Source organism: Eriocheir sinensis, chromosome 12, assembly GCF_024679095.1.
Source record: "Eriocheir sinensis breed Jianghai 21 chromosome 12, ASM2467909v1, whole genome shotgun sequence".
Lineage (NCBI taxonomy): Eukaryota > Metazoa > Arthropoda > Malacostraca > Decapoda > Varunidae > Eriocheir > Eriocheir sinensis.
Window position 1 is genome coordinate 7,137,927 of NC_066520.1, and position 26,635 is coordinate 7,164,561.

At 42.0% G+C, this 26,635-nt stretch overlaps 1 protein-coding gene across 4 annotated transcripts in view; it reads right to left on the reverse strand.

The window, feature by feature from the left end:
* The window catches only part of LOC126997342 (uncharacterized), a 51,096-nt gene extending 27,629 nt beyond the window's left edge, over nt 1-23,467 (reverse strand). For 2 of the 4 annotated variants that reach the window (XM_050858386.1, XM_050858385.1), the window contains exons 1-5: nt 23,189-23,467; nt 20,421-20,585; nt 17,076-17,164; nt 9,765-9,940; nt 6,109-6,226 (exon numbers count right to left, since the gene is read on the reverse strand). In XM_050858386.1, the coding sequence (XP_050714343.1) occupies nt 6,109-6,226; nt 9,765-9,940; nt 17,076-17,164; nt 20,421-20,585; nt 23,189-23,376 (736 nt within the window). In that variant the 5' untranslated portion in view covers nt 23,377-23,467. The remainder of the gene's footprint in view (nt 1-6,108; nt 6,227-9,764; nt 9,941-17,075; nt 17,165-20,420; nt 20,586-23,188) is intronic. The other 2 variants (XR_007752044.1, XM_050858387.1) reach the window with 2 other exon arrangements.
* Nucleotides 23,468-26,635: the final 3,168 nt, after the last annotated feature.

The following is a 26,635-nucleotide window of genomic DNA, read 5'->3' on the forward strand; positions in this document are numbered from 1 at the left end:
GGAACCTAACAACTGTGTATAAGGAGGAATTATTGTACATACATTAGACAAGTTGAAGTATACTATTATTTGGATTCCATGGAAAAGTTTATCACCATAAACAAAATAAACACAGACACATCAATTTATATTCTGTAAATCTTTTGATATATAAAAAATAAAAGATTTCACTGATACCTCTCTATCTAAATTATGCAGAAATTTTATTATGATACACAAGAATGAATGAGTAGCCTTACTATGTAACATAATGAGTGCATTAAGAATTTGTACCATTTTTCTTTTTAACTACCAGGCTCTGCCAAGCAGTAAACAATATTACACAATGTTTTAATTTTACAATTAACCCCTTCACTAAGGCCGGTCCAAAACAGTGCCCTGCGCCATATCCGGGATCGCCGGGCGCGCCAAATTATAAATGTCGCTATTGAATATAACAAGTTTTCAGCCATAAACTCAACATAATCATCATGTATTATTTATGAAAACATGCAGAATTAAATGGTGCACATAAAGAAACATAAACTTATTGATAATTTTGAGATGAAAGCATAAATATAGAGACAAAATAACTCGTATATTGGCTAAAGCGAGCCTGGATGCAGTATGCACGTCCTCGGATATGGTACGGGGGACGCAAGGACGCAATATACACGTCCTTGTGTTGAAAGAGTTAAAGATTTAATATATAAACAATAAACTCTTGATATTATGGACTAATTAGAACAGTTCCATTCCTCGGAAAAAGATTCCAGATTATCTGGAAAGCATAACATGGTACAGAAAAGTGGGTCTACTATAAAAAAAATGTTTTGTTTATCCCAATGTAATTCAAAACAAAGTTATGAATACAGGTAACTCTCGATTTACACGTGTATTGTGTCCTTGAAGAGGTCGCGTAAATCAAAAACAATGTAAATAAAAAAAGAGGTAGGTTTCTATCGAAAAATAAATATTCACTTCATTTAGTGGAGAGAGAGAATATCCATATCACCGAGATATCCACTCAGGCACTCAGTCTCAGCCTCACCCGTGTGAGGAAGAAATGAGGGACACCATGAGCGACTGGCTAGTATTGGTACCAGTACCAAGCAGTCTGGTACCGGAACCGTACCGTATAGCTGGTACCGTTAGTACCAGTACTGGTACCTGCCCACCCCTATTGTTGAGTGGCGTGGCAGCGTGGGTACTGTATTGTTGTTCAAGTGGCGCGTGGGAAGAACTGAGCTCAGCTGTGTGGCCGTGGCGCCGTGTGAGTCCAGTTGCGTGAGACATCTGGTGGCCACTCCATAAAATATCGCGTATAAGTGAAAAAAACATGTAAATTAAACATTTATATGGATTTTGGACCCTGCATTATTTCAAAAACGCATAAACCAAACACGCGTAAATCGAGAGTTACCAGTTTTCTTCAATAATCTTTGACTAAGTAGCGGTATTATGGTAAATGAAATTATGAACCTTCAGTTGCACCGCTGTAGAATCTACGACCTGTTGTTCCTTGTTTAATGGTCTACAAAAAACTTCTGTACTATCAGTTGTAGGCACTTGATACACTAAAGCAAGTAATAAATCACGAACACAGACTTTACTTGTTCATATGTATTTATACCTTGGAGGAAGATTTATATGACTTGGCATTCCAAACCAAAACAAACCTTCTTCTTCTTTTGACCTGTATTGCTTTTGATCAGCTCTCCCTACCTATCACCACCACTAATTCTGCTACTAACTCCCCTCTCTGCCTCTCGTAGTTGCTACATTCTACAATTAGGTGTTCCACTGTTTTTTCTCCAAAGTGTCCTATAGCTACAGCCCTTTGTGTTGGTAAGCCTTGGTGAGGTTTAGTTCGGCCCCTCAGCCTCTCCTTTCGGCATCATGCGGGTTTCGGCCTTTTAAATATCTTTACCGTGAGTAGTACTGACTAGATTCAGTCCGGTACTTGCCAGACTGAACATTAGTCTTCGTGGAATCTATTGCAAAAATGGTTAAAGCTATACATGATGCAGGAGATTATAAAAAAATGTGAGAATGGTGTAAGCTTAGTTGCAAGTAATCAGCTTATAACAACTGAATGGTAGTGTTTGTCACCACTTCACATGAAAAATGTTAACATAAACACTTGGGATCAAAGTCTTGTAGAATATAGGCACAGTGCATCATGATTTATCACAAGAAAGATTTTAGAGTGTGCGGGTCCTTATCACTTCAACAGGCCTTAACTCAGTTTTAGTTAAAGTAGCTAGTGACCACTGGCAATTTTGGGATAATGGAAATGCTCTCATTGAGGGGAACTTAATCCATTAATGCCCAAAGTTCGTTATAGGAGGCGAAAACTTAAAAATACGTGTAATAATACCGATGAACCTAATAACCCCTTCAACACGAGGATGCGTATACTGCATCCTTGCATGCCCCGTACCATATCCGAGGACGCACATACTGCGTCCTGGTGCGCTTTAGCCAATATACTAGTTATTTTATCTTTATATTTATGCTTACATCTCAAAATTATCAATTAATTTATGTTTCTTTATGTGCACCATTTAATTCTGCATGTTTTCATATATAATACATGATGATTATGTTGAGTTTATGGCTGAAAACTTGTTATATTCAATAGCGACATTTGAAATATGACGCACGCGGCACTGTTTTAGTCCAGCCATAGTGAAGGGGTTAAACATAGGTATATATTTCTTTTTATTGTGTGTGTTGTCTGCATGTTGTCTGTATAGCCGCACAGCACACTGCAAGGCACTGAGGCTGCCAGGTTGGCTGTGGGGCCCTACAAGGGGGCCGTATTTTTATGGGTATGGGTAAAATTTTACAAGTTTGCCTATAGCGCACTGGCAGATGGACCTTTTTTTTTTTCTTTTTTCGAAGTTTTTAGTTATGAAATAATCTGCTAACTGTTTCTGTCGCAAATCATTAAATTACTAAATGATTGACTTTTACATGCCTGTTGTACACACGCCACCGCAGCTGCAAAATACAGTACAGTATACCCCGCATAAGTCGGACCAATTGGGGGGAAGGCCAATCTGAGTTATTCGAAAATCCGAGTTACCCGACGGATTTTTTTCTTCACATTTTGCACGCCTGTTACCACTAACAGTTGAAATGGTCTGTGTAATGCATTACGTAAATAGGTACTACATACATGGCGCGCGCACACACACATACACACGCGGCGCACACATACACACACACACGTACCGCACCATGAGCTCAGCATGGCTCACACCTCTCTCATGGTCCTGTATAACACCCATTTTGTCTGCCACCGACAGCATCTTCAGCTTCCTGGTGTGGAAGACACAGCCCTACCCTTAGAAGCCATAGTAGAATTACAAAGGCAACAATAAGGGCTACAGAGTGAGCGAAAGCTGAGGGAGACACTGCCACGCACTTGCAAAGTCAGCTGTGTAAACACTGATCTTGGCGCCGGTCAGCTCCCGTTTCGCGTCTCCAACGGCTCAGACAACTCCTCAAATGACTCGGACGATGTAAGAGCTATCAGCGGTGTGTTTGCCCAGACCAACTGGACCCCTCTATCAAACACTTTTGTGCGCCTCTCAGTTAAGCCTTATCGTTGCTATGGTAATGGCGTCTTACAGGCAGGAAAATGGCATCCGCTGCTCTCTCTCTAGCTGTTCTGGCAGCAAAATGGTATCCACTGATCTTCTTGATGACGTTTGAACATGCATCACTAGCTGGTAGCGTGAGTTGATGGCATGAAAAAGAGTTGGTGGCAAAGGCTACGTGGGGGGCAGGTAACAGCACGTACGTCATCAGGGTGAGTAGCAGGGAAGTGCAAAAAGCAGAAACAACGGTGTTACCAAAGCTTGACAGACAGCGTCCTCATCACACACTACGAATGCTCACGAATATTTGTGCATATTTGCCATGTTGTGAGAACAGTGGTAAAGGACATGAAATCAGAATGGAGAAATGTAGATAGTGGGGTGCCTCAAGGATCGGCACTGGCACCAATACTTTTCCTAGTATATATAAATGATATGCCAGAGAAAGTAAATAGTTACATGAGCTTGTTTGCAGGCAATGCAAAATTGCTGACACATAAGAAATAGTAAAGACTGAAATTCTGCAAGAGGACCTAAATAAGCTTTGGGATTGGAGTAAGAAATGGGAGATGGAGTTTAATGTGAAGAAATGTCATGTAATGGAAACAGGAAAGAGTGAAGGGAGACCAAAATGGACATACAGAATGGGAGATGGAGAAATATTAAAAGTTCAAGAAGAGAGAGATCTGGGAGTGACAATACAAGATAATCAACAGTCAGTCATGTAAATAGGATATTCGGAGATATGTATGGAATGGTAAGAAATACAGGAACGGCATTCCACTACATGGATAAAGATATGATGAAAAAGATGATTACCACTATGATTAGACCAAAGATGAAATGTGCAGAAACTGTGTGGTCTCCCCATAAGAAGAAACACAAAAAACTAGAAAGAATACAATGGATGGCAATGAAGATGGTTCCAGAACTGGAGGGATTGTCACAGGAAGATAGATTAAAGGAAATGAACCTGCCAACATTGGAACAAAGAAGAGAAAGGGGAGACCTAATACAAATTTATAAATTGTGGAATAAAATGGAAGAAGTAGATAACGAGGAGTTACTACTAAGAGAAGTAAGAAACACCAGCAACACACGAGGACACAGTAAAAAATTGAGAAATGGAAGATGCTTGAGACATAAATAAAATATAGCTTCCTGCAAAGAAACATAGAGGTTTGGAACAGACTAAGTGAGGATGTAGTATCGGCAAAGAGCGTGCACAACTTTAAGGAAAAACTGGACAAGTACAGATATGGAGACGGGACTACACGAGCATAGCTCAGGCCCTGTAAATTTACAACTAAGTAAATACAACTAGGTAAATAGATGGGAGGGATCAAGATACAGGGAGAGGAAGATAAACACTTTGGTCACGATATCAGCGGAATCAAGCTGTAACTCTCTCTCTCTCTCTCACACACACACACACACACACACACACACACACACACACACTGCAGGGAGGAGGTAGGAAGGAAGAAAGAAAGAAAACAGAGATAGCGAGATGGGTGGGAGGGGGAGACGGAGGGGAGGCCGCAGCTCCTGCGCGAGGGAAGAGGAACTCCACACACATATATCATTTCTTTCTCATTATTTTTCTTATTTTCTGTTAGAATTGATTGTTACTGTGAAGTGCAAATGAGCACAAGACACACTTACGTTCTTACACAATAATAACGTTGAAAGTCAAATAAGACACCGTATCATATACGACCTACATCCTAAAGACTATCGTACGATATCCAGGAAGAAATAACTCATATGCTGGCTAAAGCGAGCCAGGACGCACTATACGCGGCCTCAGATATGATACGGGGCACGCAAGGACGCAGTATACGCGTCCTTGTGTTGAAGGGGTTAATATGCGCATGCACATATCCAACCTAACCTACTCCCAAACTAAGGGCCGCTTTCACAGTCATTTTGTTTGTTTTGATTGCTACCAATGGCGCCGATCGACGCTATAGTTTCCACGTGAAACTGGCCGATGGGGTAGTGGCGGCTGTAGAGGAAGCGAGAGGTGTTGAGAGAGTATGGTAAGCTGCGGGGCTAGGCTAACCCCGCAGCCGCCACTACCCCATCGGCCAGTTTTAAGTGGAAATTCAATAGCAGCGATCGCCGCCATTGGTAACGATCAAAACAAACAAAACGACTGTGAAAGCAGCCCTAAGACACAGACCAGGCATCTTGTTCAGCTTGTGATCCATTCTAGCACTGACCACCATAATACTGAACAATCAGGCAAGAGGGACTATCTGTGGCCAGATTATTGAACTTTGACTGTACTAAGACTGATTAAATATAAGGTATATTATAAATGTCTGATACATTTGACAAAAAGGGAGTCAACTTTTACATGTGATTGAATACTACACGAGGATATACAGGAATAATAATGAATAAAGAACAATAATAATAATACTAATAAAAATAATAAAAATAATAATAATAAAAATAATAATAATAATAATAGTAGCAATAATAATAATTAATGCCTACAAAATTATCAACCAACCTGATGGAACTTCTGACAGTTCTTTTGCTTTGGCCTGAGCTCTCTTTAGAGCATCTTTGAACCAATCAGGATTGTCTGTTTCAGGTTTCACTTCTTCAGAGGCAGCAGAGGCATCAACCTGTGTGTATACGATAAAGGTAATTTACATGACATACTATATTTCCTTAAGAGTTACTGCAACTTCCACACATCCAATTTTTTTCAACACAAAAGAAAGCATGAGTTTCCAACAAAATGGTTTGGAAGATGCAAAAGTAGACTTCTCAAAATAAGCAAAAAAACGAGCAATTTCATTAGTTTAGGATTCATGATAAAATCTTGAAAATCACTGGCAGAGATATTTGCATTATATACCTTTTATATAGCATTGCTTTTTTATATGGACATGAATAAAAATATATAAAAAACAAGTCATGACCACACACATTCTTGCATATACAATGTCCTTGTGTCCATTAACCCTTAACCTGGTAGCAGCGATGGGCCAAATTTGTGGCTTTCCCGTGTAGCAGCGACGGGTCAAATTTGTGCCATGATATAAACCCCCAAAAATAGATGATATATAATCTGATCAAAAATGCATTGATATATATTATGAAATGGTTTGTGTAAGGGGAGATTTTTTCTCATTTTTCTCGCTTGGAGGGACCATTAAGAAACATGATCTCCGCTGCTACCGGGTTAAACAGCTAAACACTCGCAGCGAGCAGTAGCACATTTGCTGGTGGTGCTAAACACCTGCTGCGAGCTCCAGTCGCACTCAAATTTCCCGTGTATGAGAGTGTTCCAACAATATTTCTTACCCCATAGAATTGCCAATTCTGTGGGTTTTCCACTAAATTTCCACTTAATACAGACAAGTAACTGGTGGATGTTGTTGTCCAATATAGCGGCATTTTTGCATAGCTTCACTTATCACCTGACTGATTCTTTGACCAAATAGTTGTAAATTTTGCAGTTGGCAATACTACCTTGCCAACAGCCCGTGAAGAGATTTCCGCAGTTGCCTCAATATGGCTGACCATCGCACACGCACTGACTTAAGTGTTCACAGGCAACACCCTGAACGTGCCTGTACGTTCGCAGGAGAAGCATACATAGCCAAATCCTATAAATCTGGGCCTCCTCTTTCCAATGGTGTTTTTGGTTTTTAGCTGTGATGAATAGTTTTTGAGATGCAGAGGTTAAAAGAGACCCCTCTCCCCCCGTTCGGCTGCCATAGTGCGTCTGGGGAGATAGTCGCCTCCCTCGCCATGCGCAATGAAAGGGTTAATCAAAGGCATTTTATGTTTTGTGCAGCATTTTTTTAACAAATATTTTTTTTTAATAACTGTATCCCATTTAAAATGGTCCAAACCCTAACTGACAAGTGGCCCAAATCTGCAAAGATTTCTATAACATGTGGATAAATCATCCATGGCACACTGCAGTCACTCTCAGCCAATCAGCCAAAAGCATGGTGTGTGATGCTATCCAGTAATATGAGCAGGGGTTGTCACGTAATGTGTACAGCTACATTCTTTGCCAATATCTGATTCACTTAGGTTGACCAATCTGCCAGTCCCCATGCCATGTAAGCATGTGAGGATTTTTATTGTACTTTTAAGGTGCACTTGACCCTCGAACTGTAAATCGCTACAGTCAGGGAATCAGCCTATTCCCGTGTAAATTACTGGTATGTAGATATTAAGAACAAGTTTTGCAATAACTGCTCAGTTTAGTGTCACAATGTTTAGGCGAGGTCAGGTTGTTTTGAGCGTGAAGACAGTGAAAGGAATCCTGCTGAGTTGTCACTGGCACACCACTGTTCTGCGAAGTCACCAGCAGAGAGCAGAACAAGCCAGGAGACTTTGGTGGCAGGGTGTGCCTTATGGGTGTTGAACATTTAGGCGATTCCTCACTTTCACTGAGATTGTATATACATAGAAGTTTGTATAATGTATTTTTAACTTCCACAACTTTTAACTATTCAGAGAGGGAGACCGACAAAAGTGATGGCTTCCACTCAGCCCACAATATCGCTTCCACGAAAACAATCAATAACTTATGGAAAGGCTTTGTGTTACTTACCTAACTCACAACAAACATTTTTGTGAAGTGCAGTAATTGTATTTCTAGTCTTGAGCACTGAAGTAACAGTGCGAGTCTAACTAACAGTAACAAAAGCATCACAAGTGGTAACCCAAACACAGTTAATATACAGATGTTTACAATACTTGGTCTGACAATCACCAAAATTCAGTACCTGCCCCAGACTTTTACCTCATTCTCCAGTACACACTTTAAAAAAAAAAAAAAAAAAAAATGGATAATAAAAACATTATAACTACAAGTAGCTACTCAGCTGATAATTGTAAACAAGAGGACAAGAATCTACATCACAAGAAGAAGCACTTTACTGGACCCATTGTGGACATTTCGTTGAAGACACAAACTTAAAAAGCAAATAGCAAATAAAATTAAGGAAATTTAACAACTCTGAACAAGAATACACAGTTTATTGAATTAGTGAACCCATTGTGGAGGCGACAACACCATCACCACTACCGCAACAACACGCGACCACCTAGCAAGTGTTGCAGACGCAGACTTGACTAGGCATGAGGCAACCGCCAGACTTAACTGAACCCTAGATTTTTTTACCTGGATTCTAATTTTAGTTCCCTGACAATTGCCAGACCACAGATTTTGTGTGAGAAATCTGATATCCAGGAAGTCAAGGGTCGAGTGATTTTTCAGAAATATTCAAACAAAATTAAATTTTCCCAAACTTTTTGTCCAATGCTGATCTCATCCAATGTGACATGATCTCCAACTAAATTCTCATGTTGGGTCTCAGGCTACTGCAATTTCAGCAATTTGTTTTGTATATTTGATATGATGCATATGAATCCCCTTTCATTAGAGAGGGGACACATTCTGAATAAAATACCTTCATACAGTTGTCTAATTGTCCAATCTAACCTAATTATTAAGTTACCCAAAATGAAAAGGTGGGCTTTTTACCAACTGCCCTGGGAGAGATTCAAACATGATTCCATGGATTCCTAGCTAAGGACACCATGATTATATCAATGAAATGGTTGCCAATAAAAATATCATGTTCATTTCTATAAAATATATTACTAGATGTGATGAGTCCATCAGGGTCCCAAATCCCCATCCCTCCACACATAAAAAATATATATATATATAAGGGCCTTGTCCACCCCTGTATGGAGTATGTATCTTATTTCATGCTAAATGCTCTTCTGAACTCACTAACTGTATGTCTTCACTTCTCATACAGCCTTACTGCACACTATTTTCCACTCCAGCCCACCTCAATGCTTTCCAAATTCCTTATGCAAAAGTTAATCAATTCATTCTTTTATCCCAACACTGGTAAGCTCTGGAACAGCCTTCCTTCAACTGTATCTCCTTCTTTCTATGACTTGAAGGCTCTCAAGAGAAGAGTATCATGACACTTTTCAAATCGTTTTGCAATATTCAATTTGGATAATGTTTGATTTTTGGGAGCAGTACGTTGAGGGATTTTTCTTTTTTTACATTTAACATTGATTGCCTCCTATGCTGTAAAAATAAATTATGCAGATTTACAGTGGATGTTTCAATTATCAATTATCAAATATCAAAAATCTTTCTGCAGTACTTACTCTAGAGTCATAGCTTGAACTGACTTTCCATTCTTCTGAAGTAGATTTTTGCCAGGAGCTGATATGGGCAGGATCTATTTGTTTTGGAAGATTGTGGTGGTATGTTTTTAACTTGTTAGTGCTCTGTCCTGATGGCTTTGATTTATGTGGTGGTGAACACTTTTCTTCTTTTATATCTGTAATAAAGATGGCAAAATATTCACATGCAATTCATAAGTCAATTTTCAGTCCCTCCTACCTTTTATATTATATAGGCAGCAACACAGATAACAAAACAACTATAATAAGCTATAATGGCATTAAAAAACTCCCCAAATCTGTAAACTATTTTTTTTAATAGCTTTTGTAGGTATGAAATGTAGCTTATAGGGGACATAAACAGAGTTTGACAACGACAAACAATAAATGACAAGTGGTTAATCTAATTCCATTGTCAGAAGGATGTTTTTTTCCATAGTCCTTCATGCACTGCTGTTCTGGCTCTTTGAAAAACTCATTCTTAAGAATTCTATTATTAGCATAGTAAAGTCAGGAGTGGGATTAGTGGGAAGAATATACCCGGATTCATCCAAAATGGAATTTCCAGAAAAAGGTTGAACAAAAAGTTCATCTTTAGAGACAGATGTGACAGCTGAGCTGCTATTAGGATTAGGGAGAGGTGGGAAAGATGAAAAAGAAAAACTGAAGAAAAATATGCTCATATGGTAGACTAGTAGGCTTCATGATGCCGACATTGGTATCACTCTCCTGAAGAGGTTAATGGGGTTAATAACCCACTCACCATATGTGTTTTGTCCTATTCAACATCACTGCACAAGCTCACAGTAACTCTCACCAAAAACTTCTCAAACTCTCTAAGCACCATGTGTTCTGAGACACACAGACATAGGATTTGGAGACATCTCTCAGGCACTGGCTGAATGAGAGAGGTGCCAATGGCTCAGTATTAATGCACAGTGATAAGCCTTGTAGCTTGATATCGATAATGCAATGCTCATATGCTGTAAGGTAAAGGTGGGTGAATACGATACAGCTGCGCGTGGCTGCGGTGCTCATCTCCGATCTGTTGGTCCATTGAGCCTGTGGTAGCTACAAACCAATTTACCCCGGGATAAGGGCCAATGTGAGATCCAGGATTGCCACAGTTTACCTTCCCCAAGTTTCTCCAGATACCCATTTATCGACAAGCCTGATATGGAGAATGAACAGCTAGGTGAGCTGCACACTGACTGCCCTGGTTGGGATTCATATCCCGGCCCACGTAGTAGCCAGGGAGGCTGCAGTGTGAAGTAATTATATCGGTTATGTAACCGGAGTACAGTCAAACCTCGGTTTTGGAATGTCTTACTTTTTGAACAAATCGTTTTTTTAACAGAATTTCAAACTCGTAATTGCACCAGTTGCCATAGGATAACTCAGTTGCAGAACAAGCTACTTGGCAAGGGCAGCACAGCATCACTGTGCATGTCAGTCATGCCACAACCCTCACTCAGAGAACATCCGCTACGAACTGTTCTTTGATTTTGGTAATTTTTCTTGTGTTGTGCATTACCGTAAATTGCAGCATACAAGTCGGCCTCAAAATTATTAGCTTCAAATTATGAGTTAGGCCTATACTTGCCGTATAAGTCGGCCCCCAAACTAAGGTGTCATCTGGCGATCTAGAAATACCCCAGTGCAAGCAAGAATTTCCCAAAATCTTGTGATATTCTTGCATTTCTTGTTCTGGTGCGTCAGATTTTCAAGACATCCCCCCAATACTTGGTAAGAATCGAGGGTGTGGCACAAGCAGCAACGGGGCTGGTTTAGCCACTTTCTTGTTGATGTCAGAGGTAAACACACCACGGTGCACCTCCTTAGACCTGTGGCAATGACCATTTCCTGAGCTTATTGAAGTCTTTACCCCCATAGTGTATGGTCACGACATATTTGTAAAGATCAGAAATACCAGTTGTATTGTACAATGAGTAGGGCGAACGGCACCAGAAGTGTGGGTAGGCGCTCAGCGAGCCTCCGGTATCATCATCATTGTTTAACGTCCATTTATTCACTATGGTGGGGTTGGACGGGATATGAGCCTCCTCCACTGTTGCCGGTCCATAGCCATTTCTTACGTGATGTTCAGCCTCCTCATATCTTCCTCCCCCACCCTTCTCCACATCTCCCTTGGCCTTCCTGGTGGTCTTCTGCCCTCCACCTCAAAGTTCAGTGCTCGTCTCAGGATGTGTTCTTCTCCTCACATGTCCAAACCACCTTAATCTGGTCTTACTCAGCAACTCCTCCAGGCCACTCCTCCTCACCACTTCTTCATTTGAAATTCCATCTTGCCATCTGATTGCCATCAAATATCCAAGCATTCTCACATCACACCATATCAATAGTGCTTCCAGCTGTTTTGTCATAGCCCAAGTCTCTGCCCCATACAAGAGCACCGATCTCACACACGCTCTGTACACCTGTGCTCTGCTGCCAAGCGGGATATTCTGGTTCACTAATAAGCTTGCCAGTTCCCTCCAGCTCTTCCAAGCACAAGCAATCCTCCCTCTCACTGCAGCTTCTGCTCCTCCTTCATGCTGTATCAGCTGTTAGATACAGCCTATGGTTTTGTTTTGATATAATCTGAACTTTTATTATTATTTTATGATTCATATATCAATCTGTGTGTTAAATATAGCATACAGTGATTGTTAGTAGTGCTGCTCCACTTGTTTGCCACTCGGTGGTAAAGGTTCGCATTTTATCCCTACCGCATAAGTTGACGCCTAGTTTTGGAGATATTTTAGGCTCAAAAAGTCAACTTATATGCCGCAATTTACGATAGTTCTACTATTTGTTTTGTTCCATAATCCACCATGGGGCCTAAGAAAGCTAGTAAAAGCGTAAAAGTGAAATGGAAAATAGTGAAAACAGCAACAGAGGTGAAGAAAGAGATCATACAGAAGCATGAAAATGGTGTTCGCATCTCAGATCTGCTTAGGTAGTTTTATTCTTTATTCAGATGGTATGTTATAATATCGTATGTTGCATTTATAGGCATTTTTATGCGTGAAATACAACTAAAAAGGTAAAAAAAGGTCTTTACTTTTGGGACCTGGAATGGATTAATCCATTTTATGTTGTTTCTTATGGAAAATTTTGTTTCAGCTTTGGAACAAATCAGTTTTAGTACAACATTTGGGAACGAATTATGCTATGAAATGGAGGTTTGACAGTATAATAATTGGTTATGTGTTGCAGTGATAATTCCTCGTTACAAGCTCTGCGCAGTGGCAGTATCGTAACCAATGAGGTTAGAGGTGCCACTGGGTAAAGCTAAATCAGATTATTGGGAACTATCAGCACCTCGCTGGACTACCAGACACATCTGTGGTAGCCAAGCCCTACCCCGCCTTCACAAGGTGACCTCGTTATTACACCACATTTTTTCCATTTAGCAGTGTTTTATGGTAAAGTAATTTTATTTTTTAGTGTGGTGCAACTAAAGGGGAGGGCAGGTACCTTCGGTACTTTGTTTTTATGGGACGGTTCTTTTTTCATCCTTTTATCTTTTTTTGCATTTTTATAATTGAGGGATGGTAGTTCCTGACAATCTGGTGCCCTGTATCCCTCCGGGAATGAGCACTGCGCTAGCCCTGCCAGCTGCCAGAGGCCCCTCTGGAAGTGGACGAAAAGTGGCTACGGGTGGAGGGGGATCTCCATCTGCCCCTTGGAAGGGAAGGAGGAGGAGCAGGGAGGAGCTCCTTGGGGTAGCATGCATAAATGTGAATGGGATGAATGAGGAAGGGAAGAGAAGGGAGATAATTAAAGAATTCCAGAAAGGAAAGATTGATGTACTAGGTGTGAGTGAGATGCATATGAAAGGTAGTGGTGTGTGGGGGTGTGGGAGTGAGGGCAGGGAGAGGTTGTGGGAGGGTGTGGAGGGGGAGCAATGTGGGCAGGGGTAGAGGGGGAAGGGGGAGACAGGGGTGTGCATTGTTGGCCTCCCCACGAGTGTGGGCAGGAGTGGATGGGCATGGGTGGTGTGGTTCGAGGAGAGTGTGGATGACGGGGAAGATAGGGATAGTAAGGTATGCATGGGTGTGTATATGCGCCAGTGAATGATAAAGGAAGGAAAGGCATGAGTGAGATGAAGAGATTTTGGGAGGACTTAGGACAGTTTAAAAACTTTGGAAGTGAAAAAAGAATTCCTGTGTTAGGAGAAATGAATGCAAGAGTTGGAAACAGGGAGACGGATGGTGTGGTCGGGAAGTGGGGTGTGGATGGAGTGAATGAGAATGGACAATACCTTGTAGATGTTTGTGCTGAGAGGGGTGTGTTCTTGGAAAACACCTTCCACCACAAGCTAATTCACAGGTATACATGGGCAAGGGGAGACATGAGGAGTTAAATAGATTAAAGAGCTGTAGATATGAGGGTGTGACAGGATGTAGTGGATGCAAAGGCTGTGAGAGGAATGTATGGTGGATCTGATCACTTCACAGTAGTAGCTAAAATTAGGATGAAGAAGAAATGGAAATTCAGAGGGCATGGGAAGAAGGAAAAGGGTAGGAAGGAACTAGCAAGTGAGAAATTGCGTGACAGTGGCCACATGAAGATGTAAAGGAGGAAAGTGGAGGAAATATTTGGAAGAGCAAGAGCACAGACAGAACACAGTGAAGGAGTGAAGGAGGTTTATGAGGTTTTAAAAAGTTCAGTGGTCAGGGCAACTGAGGAAGTAGTCGGGTATAGGTCGTGTGGAAAAGGAAAGAAAGGGAGTGTGTGGTGGACGGATGAGATAAAAGAGGCAGTTGAGGAGAAAAGAAGGAACTACAAGAAAATGTTAGAGAAATGTGACGGAGGGAGTGAGAGGGAGATGGGAGAGAAAATACAGGGAGAGTAAGATGTTGGTAAAGAGGCTGGTTAGGGAAAGTAAAGAGAGAGTGGATGAGGATTTTGGTAGGAAAATTTCAGCAAAATACCAGAACAAAAAACTTTTCTGGAAGGAAGTTAAAAGAGAAATGGGAGGAAAAAAGAATGACATTAGCAGCATGAAGAGGAAAGATGGGGTGCTTGTGAGGGAATGAGATAAGGGAGGTATGGAAGCAGCACTTTGAAACTGTAATGAATGAGAGTGTGGGAGGGAGAGCAGAAGTGACAAGTGTAGGAATAAAAATCAATGTAGGGCAGCCAGATCCACAGGGGAGGGTGGAGAGAGGTGGCAATGATGAAGTAATAGGAAGTAGGAAAGGCCCCTGGAGCTGATGGCATAACAGCAGAAATGATGAAGTATGGAGGAGGTGTAGTTGTGGAATGGATATTATGGATATGTAACCTAGCATGGGAACAGGGTGAAGTGCCAGAGGATTGGAGAAAGCCTATTGTTGTGCCGCTGTACAAAGGGAAAGGAAGCAGAGGTGACTGTAATAGTTACAGGGGAATAAGTCTACTCAGTGTGGCAGGAAAAGTGTATGGGAGGGTTTTAAATGAGAGGATGAAGAAAATAACTGAAAAAAGTGTAGGCAATGAACAAGGGTTTTTTAGGAATGGGAGGGATTGTGTACACCAAATATTTGCACTCAAAATGTTAGTTGAAAAATTCAAAGAGAAGGATAGGAAGCTCTTTGCTGCATTCATGGACCTGGAGAAGGCATATGACAGAGATGAGAGGAAGGGGTTGTGGGATGTTCTAAAGATATATGGTGTGGGAGGGCATTTGCTGGAGGGAATCCGATCCTTCTATACGGATGCGAGTGCCTCTGTACGCATGAAGGGTGAGTTGAGTGAGAGTTTTGGTGTGGGTGTGAGACAGGGGTGTGTGATGTCCCCATGGCATTTTAATGTTTATGTGGATGGTTGTATGAGAGAAATGAAAGCCAGAGTGGGGGAGCTTGGTCCAAGGCTGAAAGTGAGAGGTACGGAGGAGTCATTGGTTGCAGGCAAGTTTGTAGATGATACAGTGTTGTTGGCAGAGAATGAGGGGACACTGCAGAGGATAGTGGATGAGTTTGACAGGGTGTAAGAGGAGAAAGCTGAGTGAATGCTGGAAAGAGTAAGGTTATGGTATTTGAGAGGGCAAGAGAACAGGTCATTGATTTTGCAAAGCCGTACAGAGTTGGAGCGCCAGAGACGTGGACGTGGAATGAAGCACAGCAATCGAGAATACGTGCAGTGGAAATGAGTTATATAAGAGGTGCATGTGGTATGTCAGGATGGGATGAAGAAAGTAATGAAAGCGTGTATGAGCGGTTTGGTATGGGTGCGAAAGAAGTGGAGTGTGGAGTGGTGGAGTGAGTGATGCATGGTGCATTGAGGTGGTTTGGACACGTGTTGAGAATGAATTTGTGAAGAGAGTGAATGAGGGAAGGATTGAGGGAGGGGGTGTCAGGGGAAGACCACCTGTGAAGTGGAACAATAGGTGTGTGAGTACTGGAGCGAGAGTTGGAAGTAGCAGAATTGAATGTGCTGAGAGGGAGTGCCAGAACAGAGAGATGGAGACACTTCTGCCATGGCCACTCCCTGGAGGGAAGTTCCCGCGAGAGAGCATGTCATCGGAGATATAGATAGACAGACAAGGGTGTGTTTTTTGTCTGCAAAATGACATCATTCTGGTGTTAATTAATTTAGCACCGAGTCACTGACATTAGGTCATCAATGGTGCATTGCAGAAATCATTGACATTATTACTATGAGACTGGTGTGGATAAAATTATTTTGTAACCCATTCCGCTTCAGGATAATATCAGTCAGTTTAACCCGGTAGCTGCAGCAATCATGTTTCTTGAAGACCCCTCAAAGAGAATTAATGAGAAAAAGTTATCACTCACACAAACTATTATATTATATGTATCAATGCATTGGTGATCAAATGCATATATATATATATATATATATATATATATATATATTGGGGGTTTATGTCATGGCAAGAATTTGGCCCGTCGCTGGTACGCGGTAGAGCCACATATTTGGCCCGTCGCTGGCACGTGGTAAAGCCACATATTTGGCCCGTCGCTGCTACCGGGTTAAATGCTGTGACTGATGTCATTCCTATTCACATGAGGGAATGATAACTCTAGGTGGTAGTTTAGGAATATGATTGCTAGTAAAAGTCTACCAGTCTACCAAAATCAATACATAAACCACATACATACGACTGATTCACTTTCACATTCGTGCCCAGGTGTTCAAGAAGTTTTTAGTGAAAGTATACATGACACTAATGGCAAGGCTTAATCATTCTGGAAAACTTTGCTTCTCTTTGACTCATTCTCCTTTATTTTCTTTAATATTCGTATATTACTGAGAAAGGCATAAACATTACACCAGTCATACCTGATTTGCTTCTGGACATTTTTTTGAACTGCTCCAAGAAACTTCCATCATTGTTGAATTTGTTAGGCACCTGAGATGATGCAGCTTCACTGAAAAAAAAATCTAATGATAATACTTGTAGTATGTGAATTTTTTCACTATCATATAATTTATCGAAGTCCTTTTACTGACAATCTCAAAATCTACTGAACAGAAGAAAGCAGACTCTGCTGCAGCCACTGCCTCCTCCACCAGTGACAACAGAACAGCACAGCACAAAGCATATCACACTTATAATTTGTAACCAAAGTGACAACATAATACGAGTAGGGGACTTTAATTGTAAAGAGGTGCACTGGGAAGAATGGGATGCAGGGGAAAATGAAGACTCCTGGGACAATGAACTAATGAGCATATTACAACATAGCAATGGACAATGTCATGACCCAATGGATCAAAGAGGAGAGACAATACAGAGAGGAAGACACCCCAGCAAGGCTAGATCTGCTACTAACTAAAGAACCAGATATAATCGAATCTCTGAAATATCTGTGTCCAATAGGGAAAACCGATCATGTGGTGTTAGAGAAAAGCAAATTTTCCACGATTGAAATTATATTTTTGAGGAAGCAAATTGGGGAGAATTCAAAGAGAAAGTAATGACACACAGAAGTGGGAAATCTTTTTAAACTTCTACAACTGGGAAGTAGATAAACATGTGCCAAAAGTAAAAAATAAACAGAACTGGAGATAGAACCGGTATAACAGAAGGTGCGAGATGGCAAAAAAAGAACGGGACGCAGCTTGGACCAAATGGAGAAACAGAAGGAACAGCAGGACAAAAAAGGAGTACAAAAGAACTAGGAACGAATATGTCAGGATCCGCCAAGAGGAAGAACCAAATTTTGAAAAGGGATAGTAGACAAGTGTAAGGAGGAACCTAAACTGTTCTATAGGTAAGTCAGTGGCAAACTAAAAAACAAGGAGGGAATCAACATACTAAAAGTGGAATGAAGGGTCTGTGAGGGTGAAGCAATGCAAACTGAAATAATGAATGAGAGATTCCAATCGGTCTCCACAACAGAAAGTGACTTCACTGAACAAGAGGGGGTGCACAGAAACTCAGTGCTGGTGAACTTTGAAGTAGAAGTGAAAGAGGTGCTCAAGCTACTAGAAGCCCAAGATGCAAGAAAGGCCACAGGACCAGACAATATATCTAAATGAATATATACTAAAGGAATGCAGAAATCAACTAGCAGACATGATCCACAGTATAATAGTATGTTCATTAAGAGAAGGGTTAGTGCCACAGGAGTGGAAGAGTGCCAACGTGGTACCAATATACAAAGGAGGGAATAAGGAAGAACCCCTCAACTGTAGACCAGAGTCACTGACTAGTGTGATTGCTAAACTGTGCGAGAGAATATTGAGATAGATGGACACAATATCTGGAAGCAGTAGGTACTCTGAGTGACAGCCAGTTTGGATTCAGAAGTGGAAAGTCATGCGTCACCAATTTGCTGAGCTTCTACTCAAGGATGATTGATGTGACACAAGAAAGAGACTGCCAGAAAGCTGCCTATGTGGAAGGCTGGCAGCGCAATACACCCTGCGTAGTAATACTTCATGAATGTAGTCGTTTAAAATTATAAAATACAAATATTTGCACCATTGTTTGCTTTAATATAGAAGAAAATAACGTAGAACTTGTAAAGACCGTTTTATGTCCGAAATCATAAAGATCCATGCACGTTCTGGATATTATTGACTTAGGAACTAGTTTGTATGAAGTACTGCAAGGCAGCTATGAGGCTCAGTCTGTCTAGAGAGGCCCTCGTGAAACAATAACAATGGACTTAGAAAATCAAAGCCACCCAATGCAGCACATTCTCGGAGCTATTACAGCCATATCAGACTCATCCCCCAAAAGATTTTTAGATTTATGGCAAGGCCAGTGTGTCCTACATAATATGCAAGTTTCATTGGTAAATATGGAGAATCACTACATGCCTCCATTATTGCTCCCACGGGAATAACCTTTCCAAGGTATCACATACTGTTGTAGTACTCTAGTTTTACCGGGGCATCAAACATATACTGCGTCTGCAAGTAATAAGAAATAACAGATAATATTCATCTCCCCTTCAAGGAAATTAAAACATGGTAGTGGGGAGGGCTATGAAGACAAGGGAAATTGTGGGGTAAAAGCAGCTATTGCAATGATGCTGTCTACCTGAAATGAAGTGTTTCTGTGCTCTACTTAAGGCGAAAATATATATTTTGTAAATAAAGCCACCAATGGCGGCCCTGTGGGCCAGCGCCATTTTGATGGCGACAGTGCGCCTGCTCAATAAATGCATGGAACCCCTCTCTTGCTAAGGGATCGAGTGTTAAAGCAAAATTGAGTATTAACCCTTTCATTGCTAAACGCTCGCAGCGAGCACTAGCGTAACTTGCCGGTGGTGCTAAATGCTCGCTGCGAGCTCCAGTCGCACTCAAATTTCCCGCATATGAGAGTTCCAACACTATTTCCCACCCCACAGCATTGCCAATTCAGTGGGTTTTCCACTAAATTTGGTGGAAAATCATATCAGCCTAGCGCAGAAAATCTACGGATGAGCAACTGGTGGATGTTGTTGTCCAATATAGTGGCATTTTTGCATAGCTTCACCTATCACATGACTGATATTTTGACCAAATAGATGTAAATTTTGCAGTTGGCAATACTGTCCCGCCAGCACCCCATCATCAAGAGATCTATTAAGTATTTGCCTTACGGCTGACCGTCGTGCACGTGGAAATGTACGTCTTCCCAGGCAACACCCCCTGAACGTGCCTGTACATTTACAGGAGAGGCTTACATTACCAAATATTATAGATCTTGGCCTCCTCTTTACAATGGTGTTTTTGTTTTTTAGCTGTGATGAATAATTTTTGAGATACAGAGGTTAAAAGAGCGAGCACTAGCGTCACTTGCTGGTGGTGCTAAAAGCTCGCTGCGAGCGCCAGTCGCACTCACAGCAAAAAATACCCCTTGAACGTGCCTGTATGTTCGCAGGAGAGGCTTACATAACTGAATCTTATAGGCCTTGGCCTCCTCTTTCCAATGGTGTTTTTGTTTTGTAGCTGTGATGAACAGTTTTTGAGATACAACGGTTAAAAGAGATCCCCTTCCCTGGCTGGGGTGCCCGAGCATGCCTGAGGGGATAGCCTCGTTGCGAACGCTTAGCAAGGAAAGGGTTAAATGTAAGAGATTGCGAAGTTCAACTAGTTGGTTTGAGAGGCTTTTATGTTGGTTTCATATGTGTGACGAGTATAATAGGGGTCGCAGTCAGGTGTTTCTTGGCTTGCCCCTGCCCAGCTCACCTAGTTTTGTAGTGATGAAATGATGGACAGATGTGGTGGATGTGAGGAGCAACATTCCCAGGTTCGGGAGGCACACTCATCATTTCGCCAGCTATTTGGCAGAGTCCATGTCCAAGCGTACGTTCCCGGATGTTGGCGAGCGGTTCCACCATTTCCTTCTCCACACTGCAACAATATATTCCGTCCAATAGAGGTATGGGTTTATCGTTTTAACGGTGGCGGTGGGGGGGGGGGGGGTGCAGCCCCCCTCGGCTAGCATGGGGGTCAAGGGAGGCAAAGCCTCCTTGTTGGCTGTCAGGTTATGTAAAGTTCGGTTGGAGTAGTTTAAATATGCTCCCCCACCCAAAAAACCCGACTTCCTGCGGGTCCCCCAAGATTTTTGGGGGGAAGGGGATTCGACACTCCTATGGAATCTGGGTCCCGCCTGGCTCAGCTGCTACCCGCAGGCCAAAGTTGCCAGTTATGCATTTTCTGCTGCAGTGTTACCACGCTGGGTGAGCGAGCCATCCTGGCAGCGCTCCCTTCTACATTGTCAGTGAGCCATGTCATACACTCACATTCTTTCTACCTCTTTACCACACTTTCTTTTGCATTCTAAAAAAGGGCAGCGAAGAAGAATCAGGATTATGGGATGAGTGGCCTTGAGGATTATGCGTGATTGGCTGGAGTGGGGGTGTAGCGGGAGACTCACTGATTGGCTCTGCGTCCTAGTACCTGACACTCCTAATCCTTGGGCAATGTTGAAGTATATGTGGGTAAAAATGCGATATTACATAACTCCCGACCCTCAGCACACTGATTATAAGGCAGCTTTTTTCATGCAACTAAGTATTTCCTCTTTTTCCTGCCTGCCTTAGCCCACAGCCACACAGGGAGCGAGAAAGCGAGGAAGAGCAAGAGCGAGTTTCTGTGGCCTCACGAAAAGCGAGGCGAGGCGTGGGCTGTCATGGCAACGCGACCCACAAACCAGTATAGCCTCACACCACCTTCATGCTAAACGAGGGATGAGGTGAAATGTTTTTATAAATAGTTCTGTGCTTTCACTTATTTAGCATTTTATGAAAAATCTGGGTTAAGATTCGTTTTAGGTCCATGCCAGTATCTCATTACCTACCTTATGAAACATCAGTATCTCTTCATATATCTTTTCTACAAACCTTCAACAGTCATGGAAATGCTTTGAAAATCCAATTCAAGGACTTTTTTTTTTACTCTTGAAAATTGGGGATAATGTTTACGAAAGCGTGTTGCCTCCTCTGGCGGCGGTGCAGCCGGTGTTGCGAGAAATACCTCCTTGCTGAAATAAGTCACATATACATGTGGGAGGGGTCCATGGGGGGGCGTAGCCCCCCATGGTTAGAAGGGGGGGTCGAGGGAGGCGCAGCCCCCCCCGTTAGTAGGTCGTAAAGTTCGGTTGGAGTAGTTTAAATATGCTACCCGACCGTAAACCCTCTGCGAACTATTTTACGGCTGCGGCGGGTGCAGCGTTGTCGCGGTCGCCGCTAGAGGAGGCGACGCGCTTCCGTAAACATTATCCCCTATTTTCAAGAGTAAAAAAAAAGTCCTTGAATTGGATTTTCGAAGCGTTTCCATGACTGTTGAAGGTTTGTAGAAAAGATAGCTATATGAAGAGATAGTGATGTTTCATAAAGTAGATTATCAGATACTGGCACGGACCTAATACAAATCTTTACCAAAATCTGTATACACTATCGTGTTCAGGAGGCTATTCTCTATAAGATGAAATTTTTTATTTTAGTACCGTACTCATTTCATAGCCGCTGCAAATGGTAGCTATTTGTAAAATGTGTTATAAACACTACAGAGTGATTATTTAACTTCAACTCATCACTATTTATTTAGTTTCTGTTTTAATGAGTTTTCACAAACATATTCGAGTTCTGCAATCACTGCTGCGTTTAACGGTGTTAACCAAAATGTCCTATCTCATGTCTGAGTTGAGTTACGGCAAATAATAGAGAAGCATATCTGTGATGTCACTCCTTCTGATTGAGCAATCTCGCACAAGAAAAGCGAGAAAAGTTAATCATCAACTCGCTTTCTCACCATTACCTGCTCACTGCCAGTGTGGCCACCTGCACTGGTTATTATGCATTAAAGTTTCTCGCTCTCGCCCGCTTTCTCGCTCCCTGTGTGGCTGCAGCCTAACTCAGTATAAATGAAAAAAATAATCGGAATACTTGGTAAAAGTAGTTTCTTACCTTATTACAAGCATGATTGTGAGTGCAATAGAAAGTATGGTAAAGAGTTGGAGTGTGTGAATGTATAACAATGTGGAAGGGAGCGCTTCCAAGATGGCTCGCTCACCCAGCATGGTTACACTGCAGCAGAAAATGCATAACTGGCAACTTTGACCCGCGGGTAGCAGCTGAGCCAGGCAGGACCCGGATTCCGTAGGAGTGCCAGGGATTCAGCCTTTTTCTTTACTTTTAAGTACTTGCGCCATCATATTAAGGTTAAGGGACATGCATTTAGTCCCTTATATAAAATATGGAGGCGTAATATCGTATTTTGGAGGCGCGGAGTGATTCTCCACAATTACCGGTTCGTTATTGCAAGTGACACGGACAAATTAATAAAAATAACCCATTCTGAATCTGGATCTGGATTTATGATGCGCAGGGCACCCGTACAGGTTCACTGGGGTATCACTGGGATACTGAGGTGCATTTGGATATCATTGCGGTAAAAAGCCGCGCTCGCCTGTACGTTAAGTTGTTTGCTGAGGCCAGCCAGCACTGACTCACCCCGGGCTGCTGCTGGGCTCATGGCTCCTGCTGGGTGGGGGCTGTCTTGGGGAGCCCGTCTCTGCTGGCTTCCTTCCCCCATATTGTTCTTTCATCTTCCGTTCAATTTCTCGTTTTCTTTTCAGTAAAACTTCTTCTTGTTTGGACATCTCCCGCATTCTAACCTGTACTGGGTACTTGTTGGACATTGTTGGCCAAGTATTTGCCAGGCACACACACACCACAACACAACAGCGCCGCCGCCGCTGCCTCCGTCACTTGGGCCTGGACTGGGTCGGAGAGAGGAGAGCCAAAGAGAGCCGAGCACTCTTGCTCTTGCTCTTGCTGTACAGGTGACCGTTGGAGAGTCAGGCCTTCGTATCGGCACACCCTGTAAAATTAATACAACACAAGCAGTATCCATTACAAATCTTCCAATTCCCTATTTCTTGCACACCACTTCTTTCCCAGAAAACTCTTCATGGCTTCTATAATTCTATCATTTGCTTCATCACTCAGTCCCAGCAACAGCAGCATCCATTCCCTCTCTGTTCTTGCAATCCTCCCATTCACATCCCAGCCCATCTCACTCAGAGCCACCCTCATCATCTCCGTCCTATCTCTCCGGTACCTCCCACACACCAGTATCACATGCGCCACAGTTTCATCCACACCCCTGTCACACATCTGACACACTTTGCTGCGGGACTCAGACCACCTGTAATTTCTTGCATTCACATTCATACACTGCGCTCGAGCTTGGAAGAGAAGATCACCACTAGCGATGGGCAAGTACCGTTAATTTGAGTACCGGTAGTACCGGTACCGAAAACTCAAGTACCGTTAGTACCGGTACCGGTACCGGTACCCAAAGGAGGTTTTTTTTTCTTAATGACTTCTGATGAAATTCCCAAACAAATTTCCTGTAAAGAAAACTCTCTCTCTCTTCCTTCAACTTAATATCAACTAGAGTAGAAATGCAACGTTTAGGAGCCTTCTGATTAATGTAAAATCACTTAGGTTTAAGGACAGACCACCTAGTCTGTACCATGGGGTCTGTGTGGTCTAATTTTCTATGTAAATCTATGTAAATCTCTCTCTCTCTCTCTGTACTGTAAAAACTGTAAAAATAATCCGAAATCCTTCTTCAGTTACATAAACAACAGAAAGGCGATCAGAAGTGGAATTGGACCTTTAACAAACAGCGACGGTGCACTAGTGACTGACAGCCAACACGTTGCAAACCTATTAAATAATTACTTTTCCTCGGTGTTTAATAATAACAGTCCTCCCACCATCACCACCAACACCAGTACTAATGTAAATCCCGAGCATGCATTGTCTAACTTTGAAATAAAACCCGATGAAGTCCTTAAAGCCCTCAAATCACTTAAAACAAATAAAAGTCCTGGACCTGATAAAGTATATCCAACTCTGCTGAAAGAAACAAAGAGCGAAATACTCTCCTCCCTCACAACCGTATTCAATATGTCCTTGCGACAAGGCATTGTCCCTTCAGATTGGAAAAAGGCTAACGTGACACCGATTTTTAAGAAAGGAGACAAAAAGTACCAGGTAATTACAGGCCCATTAGTCTAACTTCGGTTGTAGGTAAGCTACTTGAGGGCATAATTAGAGACAAAATTGTGAGTTACCTTGAAAGCCACTCATTAATTGGGGACTCACAACATGGCTTCCGAAACAAAAGATCCTGCCTATCAAATCTATTAACCTTTATAACGACCTCTTCACTGTTTATGACGTAACCAAATCACTGGACGTAGTCTATCTTGATTTCAGAAAGCGTTTGATAAAGTCCCGCATCATAAATTACTTTACAAATTAAAGCAAATAGGTATTGACGGTCAGGTAAACCAATGGATCGCGAATTGGTTGAGCAACAGACAACAAAGAGTAGTGATTGACGGATTTAACTCAGAGTGGGCGCCTGTCACTAGTGGCGTCCCTCAGGGCTCGGTTCTTGGCCCAGTGCTCTTCATTATTTACATCAACGACGTGGATGTTGGACTCAATAACCGCATTAGTAAATTTGCAGACGACACAAAGATTGGTAACTCGGTTCTCACTGACGAAGACAGGCAAAGCCTCCAAGAGGATTTGCACAAAATTTCAGCTTGGTCGGATAGATGGAGATGCCCTTTAACGTAGACAAGTGCCAGGTCCTTCAAGTTGGAACGAGGAATAAAAAGTTTGATTACGAAATGCGCGGCGTTAAACTCAAAGCGTTCAATGCGTCAAGGACTTGGGGTCAAAATCGCGTCAAACCTCAAATTCTCACAGCAATGCATCGATGCAGCAAATAAAGCGAACAGAATGTTGGGCTTCATTAAAAGAAACTTTTATTTAAGAATAAAGATGTAATACTCCCGCTCTACAACAGTTTAGTCAGACCCCACTTGGAATATGCGGTACAGTTTTGGTCTCCCCACCATGCAAAGGATATTGCTAAATTAGAAGGTGTTCAGCGTCGGGCAACGAAAATTATCCCTTCCTTGCGCAACAAATCCTACGAAGAAAGGCTTTCCCTTAACATGTTCTCTCTTGAGAAACGTCGCCTCCGAGGAAAACTGATCGAATGTTTTAAAATACTTAATGGTTTCACGAATGTAGACAGATCAACATTGTTTATGATCGATGACACTTTGCGCACGAGGAACAATGGCGTAAAACTCAGATGTAGACAAGTAAATTCAGACTGCACCAAATTTTTCTTCACTAACGTTGTAGTGCGAGAATGGAATAAGCTCCCATCATCAGTGGTCCAGTGTAACACGATTGACTCCTTCAAAAATAAGCTCGACCGTCACTTCCTTCAACTTAATATCAACTAGAGTAGAAATGCAACGTTTTGGAGTCTTCTGATTAATGTAAAATCACTTAGGTTTAAGGACAGACCACCAAGTCTGGACCATGGGGTCTGTGTGGTCTGATTTTCTATGTAAATCTATGTAAATCTCTCTCTCTCTCTCTCTCTCTCTCTCTCTCTCTCTCTCTCTGAATGAAGTGAATATTTATTTTTTCGAAAAAAAAATAGCAAATGGATGTACTCGATCATAGTCTAATAACAATAAAAATATTTATTAGCAACCTAAAAAAGAAAAAGAATCGGACATGAAGAATTATCCAGTAACTCCAATAAATAAATAAAATAATGGAAACGGGAGCTGTGATGGAAACGGAAAGCAGGACAAAATGGTGGGAACTTGGGGAGACGGTCAGCGGGGCAGTGACTCAGCGTCTACACACACAGGCCCCATACCGCGTGATAAACATTTGAAACATTTGAAACATTTATTAATAGCCTATTAGGTACAGTTACATAATATGTTGTATGTATTGTTAGAGGCCAGCCTTTATATAAGCATAAGCTTTTCAGGCACATGGAGGCGGGCGGGCGAGCGCCGAGCGTCACTAAAATCCAAACGGTACCGGTACTAGCGGCAATGC